Genomic DNA, 17,786 nt, shown 5'->3' with positions numbered 1-17,786 from the left:
CTTTAATTTTGGCCAATAAAATTCTTTTGTGATTCTATACAAGGTTTTTGTAATTCCTAAGTGACCTCCTAATGACGTATTATGAGCTATATTTAATATTTGAGGTCTATACTTTGTTGGAACCACTAACCTGTCATACAATTGCCGGCCCTCTATCTCCTTACCAGTCTCAGTGCAGATCAAATAATCGTTTTTAACTTCATACTTGACTGGATGACCCAAAGAGGATTTACCCATGGCTGCCTCAAAAGCGAATTTTAAAGAAGGGTCCTTTCGTTGTTCCTCCCGGAAGGACAGTCCCTCGGGCATGGAAACAGAGACATCTGGCAATCCTGCAACCTGGGAATAGGAAGGCTTGATTGGGGTCTGTTCACTTGATTTACGAGGCTCCGGCCGGTGTGCCTCATAAAACAACGTGGCAATTCCGAGATCGGAGTCGTCCATGGATAGGTCAACATTCTCTCCAGACAACCCTTGGGATGTTCCCCGAGTTATGGCCAACACCGGAGAAGAATTAATCATTATAGGTTCAGGACACGAACTAACAGTAGTAATGTTATTACCCAGTAATAACATTGCATCTTTCATGGGGAATCCTTTTGAGACACCTACAGTCAAGTACCCAGTGTAATATTTGCACTGTACATAAATTTTATGCAAAGGAACAGAATATATAGCTCCTCCAAATGCTTCCAATAAAACAGAGGAATTCAAAGAAGTATTCTCTGAAAGGGGTAATATTCCCTCTCTTACAAGTGATCAATATGCTCCAGTATCTCTAAAGGTCTTTACTTTAGTTGTTTCTGAGTTTTCCTGAAGGGAAATAAGACTTTTGCAATAATAAGGGGCCATACCTTTTTCTACTTCTCTAGGAGACATGTTACTAGGGATATTAGAGATTTTCCCAATGGGTTGGGGTTTATGGGGGCAGTTGGGACTGATATGACCTACTTTATTGCACCTGAAGCAGACGACAGGCTTGCCCTTTACCCCCTGTTGACGTTGCAAATGGTGTCGTTCTGGCTGGTGTCTCTCCGGATACTGTTGTCGAGATGCACCATGAGTAGTTTGCCTCTCCGCAGGTGGACCATATGTTGAGAAGCGTGGCTCACCAAGAACTCCTGCAGCACTGCTTCCAACATCCTCTCTTGGGTAGACTCTTCCACGTCCACCCTACCCTCAGGCGTCTGGGAGCTCTCCCCTGTCACCTCCAGGAGGGTAACACACGTCCCCAACACCTCTTCCATCTTGTCCACCTCCTCTCTCCAGAGATTCGTCTTCTGGCCAACTGCAACCTCCAACTTCACATCCACGGTACACGGTTGTTGATCCACTATCCACGATGTCGCCATCTTAGGGGCTTGCCTTCAAGTACACTGCGCAGCCATATGCTCGTAAGAATCACACAATCGGCAAGTTTTCCTCTGCCCCGCATAGTGTACGAATACTTGGGTCCTATAGCCTGTCAGCGTAACATACGAGGGTATTGGCCGCCGTAATGACATCTTCAGGGTGTAGGACCCCTCGGGCAGCCCTGCATATGGACCGTCCCTCCACACCCCCATACTAGCCGTACGAACAGTTCCATAACTGCTGAAGGCTTCCTGAATTCGATACGACGTTGCCTCAAAGGGTACATTACGTACCTTTACCCATGTGTAATATTTCGAGACATCATGTAGACACACCTCTACTGTTGAATTCACGCTCATCCGCCTTTCCTGAAATTCATCCACAATCCTAGCGTAAAAGCCGGCTCTTGTAAACTTCACGAAAACCCTTGACATTCCATTAAGGGCTACACAGCACAATTCATCGTTCGGTATCCCGTAGACGTCCCTCATTATGGCCGGTAACAGTACATGCATTGTTGCACTGCTTAATGTTCCTTGAACCAATTCAATACAGACAGTATTCACTCTCCGACTGATACGATCCGCCATGTTGGTGCCTAAGTCAAGCAGTCACCACCAGATGGCGTGTAGGGATAAGATAAGATAAGATAAGATAAGATTTCGTTCGGATTTTTAACCCCGGAGGGTTAGCCACCCAGGATAACCCAAGAAAGTCAGTGCGTCATCGAGGACTGTCTAACTTATTTCCATTGGGGTCCTTAATCTTGTCCCCCAGGATGCGACCCACACCAGTCGACTAACACCCAGGTACCTATTTGCTGCTAGGTGAACAGGACAACAGGTGTAAGGAAACGTGTCGAAATGTTTCCACCCACCGGGAATCGAACCCGGGCCCTCCGTGTGTGAAGCGGGAGCTTTAGCCACCAGGCCACCGAATGGGAAAAGAAATTAGATCAAATAGAAATGACCCAAAATGGATGAATAATAGGCTGAAATATCTACTAGTGCATAAGAAAGGAATTTATAGGCGTATCAAAAGAGGTGAGAGTCATCTTATGAATCAGCATATTGACATTAAGAAGGACGTTAAAAAGGGGATAAGAAAAGCTAAAAGGGACTATGAAATTAAAGTTGCTAGGGATTAGAAAAGTAACCCAAAAAGTTTTTTCCAGGTCTATAGAACGATAGTTAGAGATAAGATAGGTCCCCTTAAAAATAACTCTGGTCATCTTACTGACCAAGAGAATGAAATGAGCTCGATTTTAAATAATTATTTTCTTTCGCTTTTTTACACAGGAAGACACTAACAATATTCCAGTAATTAATTTTTATAGTGAAATAGTTATGAAACAAACAGACCGACTGAAACAAAATAAGTAGCCGGGTTCTGATGAGCTTTTTTCAAGGATTCTTAAGGAATGCAAAATGGAACTCTGTGAACCATTAACTAATATTTTTAATTTATCTCTTCAAACAGGTGTAGTGTCTGATATGTGGAAGATGGCTAATATATTTCCCATTTTTAAAGTAGGGGACAAGTCCTTACCGTCAAATTAACTCCCAATAAGCCTGACCTCAATTATAGGCAAATTACTAGAGTCAATTATAGCTGAGATTATAAAAAGCCATCTCGATAAGCATAGCTTTATTAATGATACTCCGCATGGATTCACGAGGGGCCGTTCCTGCTTTTTGAGACTGTTGATCACGATAAAGTATTTGATATTATTTACTTAGATTTTAGTAAGGCTTTTGATAGAGTTCCACACCAAAGACTGTTAAAGAAAGTGACAGCTCATGGCATTGGGGGAAATGTGCATTCGTGGATCGAGTCATGGCTCACAGACAGGAAGCAGAGAGCCCCCATAAATAGGGTTAAATCCGAGTGGGGATCTGTAACTAGTGTTATGAGCAAATTCGCCAATGACACAAAGATAGGTAGGATAATTGATTCAAACGTAGATATCAGAGAACTTCAGGAGGATTTAGAAAAACTCAATACCTGGTCAGCAAAGTGGCAGATGCAGTTCAATGTAGATAAATGCAAGGTTCTGAAGCTCGGGAGTGTCCATAACCCTAGCACTTAAAAGTTAAATAATGTAGAACTTAGCTATACAGATTGCAAAAAGGACTTGGGGGTTATGGTAAGCTGTAACCTTAAGCCAAGACAGCAATGTCTAAGTGTACGTTATAAGGCAAACAGGTTATTGGGATTTGTATCAAGAAGTGTAAGCAACAGAAGTTCAGAGGTTATACTGCAGCTTTATACATCATTAGTAAGGCCTCACCTGAATTACCCCTACTATCATACTTCCATTCAATGCTAAATGTAATTGATTTGTGATTGCTTGTGCTGAGTTCCTCTGTAATTTCTAAATTATTAACAAGGGTTTGCCAAAACCAAGTAAAGCAGTTTATTTCCCCTTGTAGGCTCTGTCACAAACTGCTTCAAAAAACAATCCTGAACTACTTCTAAGAAGTCATTTGATTCTAAATTCCAAGTCAAGAAATTTCATTCAATATGACTAAAGTTAAAGTCTCCTAGATTTACTACATTATCGTGTGTTGAGGCCTTAACAATTTCCTCCCATAGTAGTCTCCCTTGGTCCCTATCTAAGTTTGGGGGACGGTATGTCACACTTAAAATCAATTTTTCATGTCCCTCTGAAAATTCTATCCAGACTCTGTATGTGTTACTTCAGACTTAATACCCGTATTTATGCAACAGTTCAAGTGATCTTGGACATACAGTGCCATCTCACCCCCCTTCCCGATATTTGTCTACTTGGAACAGTTTAAAACCTTATATGCGACATTCAGCAGGCATGTCCCGATTTTTCGTATTGAACTAAGTCTCAGTTAAGGGAAATACATGAATGTTACCTGCACTAGCAACTAGTCTCACCTCGTCCATCTTATTCCTAGCACTACGACTATTTGTGTAATATATATTTAAGGACCCTCCTTTCTCTTTACCCTTCCTGCTCCCCTCTGTTATTCCACTAAACCTATTACTGTCCTTGTCACCTAGTGTCACTGTCTTTCAAATATCCACCTCGTTTTGGCTATTACTAGTTCTCCTAGTACTCATATTACTACACTGGGACTTCACTGTTTTTCTGCCCAAACCCATACCACTAACTATTCCTAGTTTAAAGTCCTAACAGCTCCCTCCACTGCATTGGCCAGTGCTCCCACCCCAAACCTAGATAAGTGAACCCCATCCCTGGCATACATGTCATTTCTGCCACAGAAGAAGTCCCAGTTGTCAATGAATGTTACCGCATTTTCCTTACAGTATTTGTCCAGCCAGCAATTGACACCAATTGCCCTGGACAACCATTCATTTCCAACTCCTCTCCTTGGCAAAATACCTCATATGACAGGGTTCCCACCCTTCCTCCTAATTATCTCTATTGCTGACCTATACCTGCTAATCAGGTCCTCACTTCTACGTCTGCCAACATCGTCGCCTCCAGCACTGAGACAAATATTAGGATTGCTCCCATTACCTCTAATAATGTCATCCAGATGGCTAACAATATCCTTCATCCCAGCCCCAGGAAAACACACTCGCTGCCTCCTACTCTTATCCTTCAAGCAGAATGCCCTATCCGTGTACCTAATCTGGCTATCCCCAACAACAATGTTTTTACCTTCCTTGGCGACGTCCGTCGTGATGTTCCCAGTAGTCGACTCACATTCGTTAGGTAGCACTACACCTTCACTTGTGGAATTCGTCAAGACGTTCTCGATGGTCTTCGTTTGGGTTTCTAGGGATGTCTCACTCACGTTTGCCAATGCTTCCTTGGTGCTCGTTGTGGCATCCCCAGTAGAACACCCACATTCGTCAGGTAGCACCGAAAATGGGTTGGAAGTTTCCACAGTAGTCTTCTGGTTTCTCGTTGTTTCTGCCTCTCCAACAGTCTTCTTGATCATCAGCATGGTTCCATGTTGCCCGGCCACTGACCCAGTTCCCCTCTTAACCTGGGGACTCACAACAGGAGGATTACTACGAATCCTCTTGTTCTCCTCCGTTAATCGCCGTATCTCCAGGTTAGCAACCCTAAGCTCCTCTTTCAGCTGCTGGTAAAGTTGCTCAGGAGAGGGCATCCTGGTTCAGATTCACAGAGAGCACACAAACAGGTCTTCACAGAGCTAAGAACACGTCACCACTGACCAAGAGGAACTAAAACCTAACAAATCCCCATGTCCTGATGAACTGTTTGCAACGGTATTAAAGGAATATAAAAAGAAATTTAGCATACCTTTCGCTGATCTTTTTAACATATCACTACAAACTGGCATAGAGACTCATAAGTGGAAAATGGCAAATGTAATACCTTTTTACAAGGCATGTGACAGGTCCTTGGCTTCGGACTATAGACAAATAAGCCTTACCTCCATAGTGGGAAAATTTATGGAATCAATAATTGCCGAAGCAATTCGTAGACATCTTGATAGGCACAGATTCATTAATGAATTTCAACACGGTTTTACAAAGGGGCGTTCCTGTCTTACGAATTTGCTAACTTTTTTCACTAAGGTGTTTGAGGAGGTAGATCATGGTAATGAATATGATATTGTGTATATGGACTTCAGTATGGCTTTCGATAGAGTTCTACACCAAAGGCTATTTTGGAAACTTAAGGCACACGGAATAGGAGGAGAAATTTTTTCCTGGGTAGAGGCATGGCTGACAAATAGGCAGCAGAGAGTTTGCATAAATGGGGAAAAATCTGAATGGGGGCACTCACAAGCGGTGTTCCTCATGGGTTAGTCTTAGGCCCGTTGTTGTTCACAATTTACTTAAACGACATAGATGAGGGAATAAATAGCGACATAAGCAAATTTGCTGATGACTCCAAAATAGGCCGTCCAATTCATTCTAATGAGGACACTAGAGCACTGCAGGATGATTTGAATTGACTGATGCAATGGTCCGAGAAGTGGCAGATACAGTTTAATATTGACAAATGCAAATTTCTAAATATTGGACAGGTAAATAACCATGCCATATATAAACTAAATAATGTAGATCTTAATACTACTGATTGCGAAAATGATTTAGGAGTTCTGGTTAGCAGTAATCTAAAACCAAGACAACAGTGTATTAGTGTTTGCAATAAAGCTAACAGAATTCTTGGCTTCATATCTAGAAGTGCAAATAATAGAAGCCATCAGGTTGTTCTTCTACTCTATACATCCTTGGTTAGGCCTCATTTAGACTATGCTGCTCAGTTCTGGTCTCCGTATTACAGAATGGATATAAATGCTCTGTAATAATGTTGGTAGAATTACCGACAATATGTAAAGTAAAAGGACACAAGTGCAACTAATGTGACATTTTATTGTGAAAGTGCTTTAGAAACGTTCAGTGCAACCTGGCTGTTGGGAAGAATTATAAGTTTGTTATATCCTTTTACTCATGTACGAATTAATTGCTCTACCATATTGTCACTACTACTACTACTACTACCACTAGTGAACATCGAAATGGTACCTCACTAGTATTGCACCTCACTCAGAGCCTTTATATACCCTCTGTGTCCATATATTGTTTGTATCAGCTTGACAAAGCTCCTGGAGAGCGTAACGTTGCCACAATAAAATGTCACATTAGTTGCACTTGTGTCCTTTTACTTTACATAAATGCTCTGGAAAACGTACGGAGGAGGATGACAAAGTTGATCCCATGTATCAGAAATCGTCCCTATGAGGATAGACTGAAGGCCCTGAATCTGCACTCTCTCGAAAGGCGCAGAATTAGGGATGATATGATCGAGGTGTATAAATGAAAAACAGCAATAAATAAAGATGATGTAAATAGCGTGCTGAAAATTGCCAGCCAAGACAAGACTCGCAGCAATAATTTCAAGTTGGAAAAATTCAGATTCAGGAAGGATATAGGAAAGCACTGGTTTGGTAATAGAGTTGTGGATGAGTGGAACAAACTCCGATTACAGTTATTGAGGCTAAAACGTTGTGTAGTTTTAAAAATAAGTTAGATAAATACATGAGTGGGTGTGGGTGGGTGTGATTTGGACCTGACTAGCTTGTGCTGCTGGGTCTGGTGCCGTGCTCCTTCCTTGAGTGGAGGTGACCAGACTGGGTGGGTCATTGGGCCAATCCGGGGGGGTCATTGGGCTAATCCGCGGGAGTGGGTCATTGGGCTAATCCGGGGGGGGGACATGGAGATGCTCTGCATGGGTCAGTAGGCCTGTTGCAGTGTTCTTCTTTCTTATGTTCTCATGTACTTATTCTCATAGGGAAGATTTCTGAAACATGGGATCAACTTTGTTATCCACCTCTGTACGTTTTCCAGAGCATTTATATCCATTCTGTAATACGGTGACCAGAACTGAGCAGCATAGTCTAAATGAGGCCTAACCGAGGATATATAGAGTTGAAGAACAACCTGATGACTTCTATTATTTATACTTCTAGGAATGAATCCAAGAATTCTGTTCGCTTTATTGCAAACACTAATGCACTGTTGTCTTGGTTTTAGATTACTCCTAATCAGAACTCCTAAATCCTTATCGCAATCAGTAGTTTTAAGATCTACTTTATTTAGTTTATATGTCGCATGGTTATTTTCCTGTACAAAATTTAGAACTTTGCATTTGCCAATATTAAACTGCATCTGCTGCTTCTCCGACCATTGCATCAGTCTATTCAAATCATCCTGGAGTGCTCAAGTGTCTTCATTAGAATGAATTGGACGGCCTATTTTGGTGTCATCAGCGAATTTGCTCATGTTGCTATTTATTCCCTCACCTGTCGTTTTTGTAAATTGTGAGCAACAACGGGCCCAACACTGACCCCTGTGGAACACCGCTTGTGACGTGCCCCCATTCAGATTTTTCCCCATTTATGCAAACTCTCTGCTGCCTATTGTCAGCCATGCCTCTACCCAGGAAAAAATTTCTCCTCCTATTCCGTGTGCCTTAAGTTTCCTCAATAGCCTCTGATGTGGAACTCTATCGAAAGCCTTACTGAAGTCCATATACACAGTAACATATTCAATACCATGATCTACCTCCTCAAACAAGTTAGTAAATTCGTAAGACAGGAACGCCCCTTTGTAAAACCGTGTTGAGACTCATTAACCAATTTATGCCTATCAAGATGGCTACGAATTGCTTCGGCAATTATTGATTACACAATGGAGGTAAGGCTTATTGGTCTATAGTTCGAAGCTAAGGACCTGTCACCTGCCTTGTAAATAGGTATTATATTTGCCATTTCCCACTTATTAGGCACTAAGCAAGTTTGTAGTGATATGTTAAAAAGATTAGCCAAAGGTATGCTAAGTTCCTCTTTACATTCCTTTAACACCCTTGTAAACAGTTCATCTGGGCCTGGGGATTTGTTAGGTTTAAGTTTCTCTATTTGTCTGAGGACCATGTCGCTAGTTACCGCAATCGTGCATAGTTTATTATCGTCCTGTTCTACATAATCTTTTATTTCAGGGATTTCGCTAATATTTTCCTGGTTAAAAACTGAGAGGAAGTAGGTATTGAAAATTTCACACTTGTCCTTATCACTGTCAGTGATCTGACCAGAGTTACTCTTAAGTGGGTCTATCTTATCCTTATACGTTCGATTTTCGTCACACAATCATTTGTCATGACCTCTCGACCAATGAACTGGCAATTCAGAGTGAAGCAGTTCTGGGGTCCCACTGCTACGCTTATTGTCCAGTTTAACCCGACAATCACGTGGAAGCCGACTACTGCAGCCAAGGTGACGTCACTAACCTTACACAAATAACCCTTGCTGAGTGCCAGGCTTTCACAGACACTGGTCGTGGCCACTAATGCTATGAATGGCTATGATTTGCGCGACTTCAGTCTGACTTCTCTCATCATTAATATTGTTCATAGTGTAAATACTGGAGAAGGAATACATGGATTAATAAATGTACCCTTGCTTGATATGTAAGATACATGTGTAACAGTTAGGTATTTTTTTCCAAAACGTTTCGCCTACACAGTAGGCTTCTTCAGTCGAGTAAAGGAGAGTTAGCAGAAGCCTTGCCTTATTTTATCTGCTAAGTTCTTCGCTGCCGAAGTTACGACCAGGTGGAACAGGCCATCAGGCAGCCACCTGTGCTCGCATTAAAACTACGTCATATTTACTGGATTTTCTAGTATCAACTTTTTGACAAGAGTTAAGTTATTTCTCCGTAAACTCATTGCATTACTGCATGAGTAACTCGAATTATGTCTACCATGTTTCTGTTCTTCCATCTTCATCTCGTGAAATATGTAAGCAATTGTTACTTTTCTCAATATTATCTTTCTAAATTTTATCTTTTTAAATATATAAATTATGTTAAAAAATGCGAAATATCCCTAAATTATCTTAAGGGATAACAGACCCAAACCCACTTATATAATTACAAACGAACTTTATAATTATCAAGCTCAGTATGGAAAATATTTTCCATAATTGATATATACTCTTGAAAGCCAACGAATACTTAACTATGGGTATACAATGCAGGTAAGCCAGCGGATGCCTTTCACTGGTAAGTTAGCAGATATTTAAACATGCGTATATCATGCCGTAAGCTAGCGGGTGCATAACCACATGTATAATCCGACGCTGTAAGCCATCAGTAGGTTTAAATCAGGTATAGAGCACAGGTAAACCAGCGGATACCATACTGCGAGCATTTATTAATACGCCAAGCAAAAGGATGCCTCAGCACAAGTATTGGCACAAATAAGCTCAAATATGCTGCATATCTTACCAGGTGATCATCGTACACAGACCTGCATCAAGAGACACTTTTCTGTTGCCTGATAAACATAACACTTCCGAGATTCAATACTGTACTACTAATGTTAGAGCTTAGTTATAATAATAATAATAATAATAATAATAATAATAATAATAATAATAATAATAATAATAATAATAACATAATAATAATAATAATAATAATAATAATAATAATAATAATAATAATAATAATAAACTACCAGTTTGTCTAGTAATCCTGCTGATCATTCCTCAGGGACTCAACTGCTGCTCTGACTCTGCTGTGACCTTTCACTACGTCGACACGTATATGATGTACCAACTGGAGTATCTCTTGTACCACCTGAGGCCCCAGGGTGTTTGCCGGTGGTTGCCCGTCCCTGCCCGACTACCACCAGACACTGATAGTGTACCTCCTCAGGTAAGTAATGAGTGCAGACACACCTTCCTTAAGATACTGACTGTATGCACACCTCTGGTAAATAATGTCCCAGAGTTCATTCAGTATCCTTCACCCGACACCCTCTCCCGCAACAAGTGAGTTTAGTCTTACAGTGATTTTTTTTATATATTTTATTTAAAACCAATACAGCATTACATATATAAATAAACATTAAAGAAAACATCTGGAATCACAAAACCTGAAACTCATTACTGTTACAATAATTCCTATACTAAATCCGACACAAAAAGAATACGTCTTAACACTCGCTACAACCTGCTTTTAGACCATCACAGTGAAAACAAACCCCATCAATATACATGTTATAATCAAACAGTTCTTGTAATTTTAATTCATTACTACTTTACAACAACCTTTTGTAATCTAGCCAAAAACTTACATCAAGAAACTACACCTAACAGCAACACAATGCCAGGTTTATAACCTATTATTTAAAAGTGAAATGAAAACAAACCATCATGTATAAGTATTTATCACAAAATTTCCACACCTACCACATATCATACATACAAACCAAAAATAAAATAACACGTCACGACTCGAAAAACAAGGAAATTACTCTAGAATTGTATCAATAAGACCAAAATATGCGTCCAAAAATACATAAACTAAAACCTTCGATTACACCTAACATTAATGAAATAACGTCTAACATTCATATCGAGCCCATGGGCTCCACATCCACACGTGGCATGAAAAAGTATGATCACCAATAGTGACAACATAAGTTTGTCTTGTTCCCCCCCACACGCATACCGCTTTACCATAATAAAAGAAGCACAATATGTACTGACGCTACAACACACGGCAAACCTCATACCCAATACTCTCATAACCTACACACCATAAAACACCATGTCTCTTTAACATGTAAGAGGTGTTCCAGTCATACTCTCACACACTAGCCCCCCCCCCCCCGGGAGACCAGCCCATCGCATCCCTTGACCCCCCTCCCCTCCTACATCCCGAAGAGAACCCCCACCGTTAAACCACAGTAGCTTCCAGGGAAATCTCTCTCCCACCTTATCCCATAAAGAACCCGATTCCGACACAGCTTACGATAAAAGGTTGCCGCCAACACTCTTTTACGCATCCCCCTCCACCTGACCCCTCATTGCCCACGACACATACACAAAATCCACAATTAGGTAACCAAGTGCCTGCTGCACAGGGATTCCCACCCCTCCCACATCCAAACTTAGAGCCCGCAAGACCGAAATCCCCCCCTCCCACCCATCGTACCACTCTCCCCATCCACTCCCACACATCCCTCAATCGTTCACAGAAATAGACTGCATGAAAGGCTGTATCCTCACCCCCACAAACCCCACAGACGCCCTCCTCATGAATCCTCCTGTCTCGAAGAACCCCCACCTTCATGTGTGTTGTATCCCTAACATACAAGAGCACCCGCAACATGTCCTCGCACACACGCAAATCCTTCCCTCCGCACCATCTTCTGATATCCTCATACAAAAGATGCAACCCACCACCTTTACACCCCCCACTCGGAGAAACCCCCTCTTTACATATACACTCATAATCCTACTCTTTAAATTAATTAACCCCAGCCCGTCTCTGCGCACTGGGAGAGTTACAACCCCCCTCCGTAACCTATCACATCCCGACCCCCAAATAAACTTAAAGACTCTCCTCAGTAATGCTGCAATATCTGATTGCAATAAAGGGTACATAGCGACTACATGCCAAATTTTACTATATAGTAAGATGTTTACTACAATAACCCTCTGATGAAGCGTTAAATGTCCCGGCCGCAACCCATCCAACCGTCTATTCACCCTTTCCACGACACTCCCAGAATTAACCATCCTAGCTTGCTGTACATCCTGCATATACTCAATCCCACAAATCTTAACCCGATTCACAACTCCCCACCTCCCACTACCCTCTCCCCCCACCTTCCCCTCCCAATCCCCCAACCCCATAAACGTAGACTTCTCTACATTCACCCTCATACCAGTCGCCTCTCCAAACAGGTCCACAATCCTCCCTACCCCTCCTAAACCTTCCCCCTCTCTCACAAGAATCGTTGTGTCATCTACATAACCAACAATTCCCGGCACACCTGGTCCCACCCACCCCTGTCGCTCCCCCTTCACACATACCTCCACCGCTCTATAAAACGGATCCTGCAAACATGCAAAAAGTAGTTGGGACATCCCTGCTGCAGACCTCTACCCATAGGGATCCACTCCCCCACCCTTCCATTCACCTGCACCCATACACCCTCTCTATGGTACAACGTTTGTATCCACCTCACAATCTCATCCCCAAACCCTTGTCTCCTCAGTATCCACCACAACGCATCCCTCTCGATACTATCATATGCGGCCCTCCAATCTAAGGCCAACCCCCCCCCCTCCATTCCTTGCACACTCTCCACAAACTCCCGAATCACCTCGTGCCCCTCATACATGGTCCTTCCTGGCACCCCATACTGACCCGCTGCCACCACCCTATTGATCACACACTTCAACCTATTCCCCAATATTTTAGAAAATAACTTATAATCTGCACACAGTAAAGAAACAACCCTATACTCCTTCACCGTGCATGGACTGGCCACCTTCAGGACCAAGACTACCACCGCAGTTGCTTGCAAAACCCCCAGCTCATCTTTGTTTTTCATCGCGTTCAACAACCTCACCAAGAACTCCTTAAGTATGTCCCAATTTTGTAAGTAAAACTCACATGGCAGACCGTCGATTCCCAGGGATTTACCTCTACTCATTCCCGATAATGCCCGTCACACCTGCCCTTCGTCAATGTCCCCACCCAGCGCCATACAGTCCCCCCTGCTCAGTACATTGACCACATGCCCTCCCAAGTGCTCTAACGCCCCCTCCCCTGCACTCCATCACTCCTCAAAGAAGTCCCAAACCATTCATCCACATAACAACCCATTCCTTCTGTCGTACGAAGCACCTGCCGCACACGAAAATCTCCAACCTCCTCCTGCACTAACAAACATTCCATCTCTGTAGCTGCCTGACATTTCCGCTGCCCCCGCAGAACACACGCCGATGGCCTGTCACCCCACAAAACTTCCTCTAACCCACCCTTAACCCGCACTGCATCAAACTTCTGATTCTGCAATTCCCTGATGCGTTGCTTCAGCCCCTCTATTTCCTCCACAGGATAGCCCCTACCCCCCACCCCTCTCCCATAACAATCCCTCAACCGCCCCTCTAAATATCTTATAAGCCGAAAAGTCATCTGAGCCTTCCCCTTGCCCTGTCTAACATAATATGCCCTAATTCTCCCCTTTGCCACTCCATCCCACCATGCCAACACATCCCCAACAGCTTCCCCTCCCAACCACAACTCCCTCCACAATCGCGCAAACCCCTCCCTCCCCCCTCCACCTTCAAGGAGCCGAACATTCAATTTCCAAAAACTCCTATGCCTCTTAGGCAACCCGTCCCACCCTACTTCAACAATTACCACCCGATGATCTGAATATGCTATGTCCACCACACACACCCTTTCCACCCTTGCAGTCTGTGTTACGTACAAACGGTCCAGACGAGCAGCATACCCTCGTCGTACAAACGTGTGCTGCACCTCCCACGCCTCACCTGTAGCTACATCCCACATCCCCGCCCCTCTCAAAAGATCTCCTAACACTACAGAGTGAAACCCCTCCCCTCTAGGCCCCACATCTTTCCTTCTCACCACACAATTCCAGTCACCCCCACAACTGCCATGGGGGGAAGCGACCGGAGGTGGTACACTAACACATCCCTCACAAAGGCAGTCTTGACACGACCATCCCCCTTTGCTGGCCCATAGACACACACTAGCGCGACCCTCTCCCCCAGCCACAGCCCATCCACTCACACGACCCGTCCTTCCTCCCCTACCTCACTAAGATACACAACAAATGGGCTGGTCTCTCGCAAAAGGATAGCAACCCCCCTTTCAATTGAGGTAAATGTGCAACAAACACCTGAAATCCATCCAGTACCAACTCACACCCGGCTTTATAATTGTGCTCTTGCACAAAAGCCACATCCACTCCATACCTTCGTAGAAAACCCACAAACCACATGCACTTCACTCTGTCTTGCAACCAATTTACATTTACTGAAACGCACTTTAAGCCAGCTATACCTTGTGCCCTGTCGGCACTGATCCGCTTTTAGATGCCTGCCGGTGTTTACCACCATGTACACGATCAGACGCCGGAGGTCTTCCAGTGTCTACCACCAGACCCCTTGGTCCCTTAGGGCCGCATCGTGCCACCTCTGCCCACACCTTCTTACCAGGCCTCTGCGCCGGGGTGAGGACATCATCAGAGTCTGACAATGCCGCTGCCCGTTTGCATGATCCTCCCACTGCCTCCATAGCTACCTCCAGAAGGCCTTCATTGTGCACCACAGCCTCTGCAGTGATGACATCCATCCCAGCAGCCTGTTTCTCAACCAGCTCCTCCACATCCTGGGACCGAACATAAGATACATTCCCAAGGGATAATTCAATCCCCTCCTCTTCTACCTCTTCCGGTGTGTCCAATAATCCCTTCAGCACATTCGCTAATGTGTCGTCCTCTCTCTCCTCCGCGACCATCCTCTCCTCCATGCCCAGCGTGACCGGGCCAACGGAGGAAGGATCTCCAGGTAGAGTCATACAAGACTCCTCAATCAGCTCCTCTCGCTCCACCTCTTCACTCCACAACGACGACTTTGGACGTGCACCCGACTCAGGCACAACAGTCACCTCCTGGACGGTCTCCTCCATTGGTGGCCACCCTACGTCGTCCTTCCACTGTTGGCGGACACATTGTGCTGCAACGTGATCGTACTCGCCACAAAGACGACAAGTGCGGCTTTGCCCAGCATAGGACACCATCACTTGGGTACGAAATTCATTCATCACTACATACGACGGTATGGGATGTTTCAAAGGCATTTTCAGCGAGAAGGTACCTTCAAGGAGGCCAGCATATGCGCCCTCCGTCCACTTTCCGACGGTCGCCACATGTACAGTCCCATACCTGCCGAATACCTGTCGTAAGTCCGTCTCATCAGCTTCAAAAGGCACTTTTCGTACCTTAACCCATATGTAGTAACGTGAAACATCGATGAGCCTCACTGTGACTGCCGGGTTGACAACCACACAACGGTCTTGATATTTGTTGACTAACTGCTCGTAGACACTCGTTGTTCTTAGCTTAACGAAGACCTTATAGGCTCCATTAAGCGCCACTCCATAAAGTTCTTCATCAGCTACACCATAAGTCTCCCTGATGATGGCTGGTAGAATAACAGAAGCTGTTTGGGCCGTCACAGCCCCACGCACCAGCTGTATGCAGACAGTGTTGATGCGCCTTCGTATTTGCTCTGCCATATTGAGAAAATCTCAGCTTGTCTCAACGGCCAGCAGAGGGCAGTGTAATGCACGTCCGCTCACTATAGAGGTAGAGCGACGAATGTCTTACAGTGATTAGTAAGATAAATATATTGTCGAAACGTTTAGCCTGCGTAGCAGCCTTCTTCAGTTGAGTAAGGGAGATTATTATATGTGAGAAATTAAAAGATATAGAGTAGCAACTTTTAAAAGAGTATTCTCTCGCTTTGACAGAAGGTGGCCAGTCCCTTAGGCTAAGGTACTCATCACATCGTGAAGCACAGGCAAAGGATTGTCTTATGTTGTTGTTTTTTTTTCAAACAAACTTGCCAGTATTCACCCTCAGATATCTCACCAAAAATTACTGAAAGCTGGGGAATCTGCGATTGTCCTAAGCCCTCATTATTATTTTTTTAACCCTTATCCATTCAGAAACCTTAAACATATATTTTAACAATCAGGTATAACCTTGTATTTCAGTGGTTGTGATGTACATTTCTTAATCCATTCCTGGCTCGGTGGTCTCCAGATTGGTGCTCAACATTTCCTCATCCGATTCCTCGGCCGTGTCGTATCCTCTTCGTTTCCGACCAAGTCATAAGCAAAGGCTGCATGAGCTATAAGTGTCTTCTTCCGTCTGTGTGCGTCGACTGCATAATATAGGAGCACGATAATATATTCACTTAGAATGAAGTCCGTCACTAGCTCCTAATAGAGTATAGGAATCTGTACAAGTGGAATACCATTACATCCATATAACCGGGGCAGCCCTGTGACAAGGGTCTGGTGTGTCTTCTTCACAAGTAATACAGTTCTGAGAATCATCGTAGACACCCTATGCTCAGGGCACAGCACGTTCTCTTATGTATAAGTTGTGTTTGCAGTCCGGTGTGTGCAGTGGTGTCATTTCAAACACAACAAATTCGTCTTTTACCTTCTCCACTCACACTGAGCTAGTAGGGAGAAGCAATGGAACAGCTGCAACAAGAGTCACAGTAGCATCTCTGGTGTCTGAGGGCTCTCATCTGTCAAACCTCGGTGCCACGGGACTCACTCTTGGCGTTCAGGAAGTAGCCTAAGCACCTGGGTGATTACCTGAGTATGAAAATAGACAGGCTATGCACATGGGGAGGACAGCGTAGTAGTCGTAGTAGTGGTGGTGGTAATACTGTTAATACTAAGTACTAGCAGTAGTAGTAATAATAGTAGTCAGCGGTGGACGTCTGTCTCCTCACGTACTCCTCATGAATCTGAATTTCATTCAGTCTTCAATAAAGTGTCCTTAGTGAAGGCATTCGTGTTCCCTCTAGTTGTCGGTAAACAGATACCTTCTTATTGCATTTGGTAGCTTGTGTATGACACTTTCAGTTCTGAATTGCTAGGAAAACTGGGGTAATTGAGTGTTTTATAACTATTTCAGAACAGTTAGGTGATCTGGGATTACAGGTATGTCACCTGTAGTTCAGAACTGCTAGGAGAACATGGGTAACAGGTTTCTGACAACTGTTGTTCAGAACAGTTTGGTGAATAGGGGTGGAAGGTGTATGACACCTGCAGTTCAGAAAAGGATTAAAGGTAATAAGTGTATGGCATTGATTTCAGAGCTGCTAGATGACTATGGATAAGAAGTTTATGATCCCTGTTGCTTGAAAACAAAACCACGTGCAGTTTCAGGATATCATACTGTTTTATTTCAAAATTACCGATATTTTATACCAGCTCATACCCGACATAGTAACACCTGTTGTTCATCACTGCAAGGTGAACAAGGGCAACAAACTCGATTTAGTAGGAAAAACGACTGCTAATGAATAAACAGATTTTGG

General features: G+C 43.6%; 1 protein-coding gene across 1 annotated transcript in view; it reads left to right on the top strand.

The window, feature by feature from the left end:
* Positions 1–17,786, top strand: part of LOC128703098 (glycoprotein-N-acetylgalactosamine 3-beta-galactosyltransferase 1-like) — a 536,922-nt gene that overhangs the window by 518,672 nt on the left and 464 nt on the right. The window contains exon 9 of the mRNA XM_070103460.1: positions 10,384–10,548. Within this exon, the coding sequence (XP_069959561.1) occupies positions 10,384–10,548 (165 nt within the window). The remainder of the gene's footprint in view (positions 1–10,383; positions 10,549–17,786) is intronic.

This window comes from Cherax quadricarinatus, chromosome 85 (genome assembly GCF_038502225.1).
Source record: "Cherax quadricarinatus isolate ZL_2023a chromosome 85, ASM3850222v1, whole genome shotgun sequence".
Taxonomy (NCBI): Eukaryota; Metazoa; Arthropoda; class Malacostraca; order Decapoda; family Parastacidae; genus Cherax; species Cherax quadricarinatus.
The sequence above is the reverse complement of the archived record's forward strand: the minus strand, read 5'-3'. Positions and strand labels throughout refer to the sequence as shown.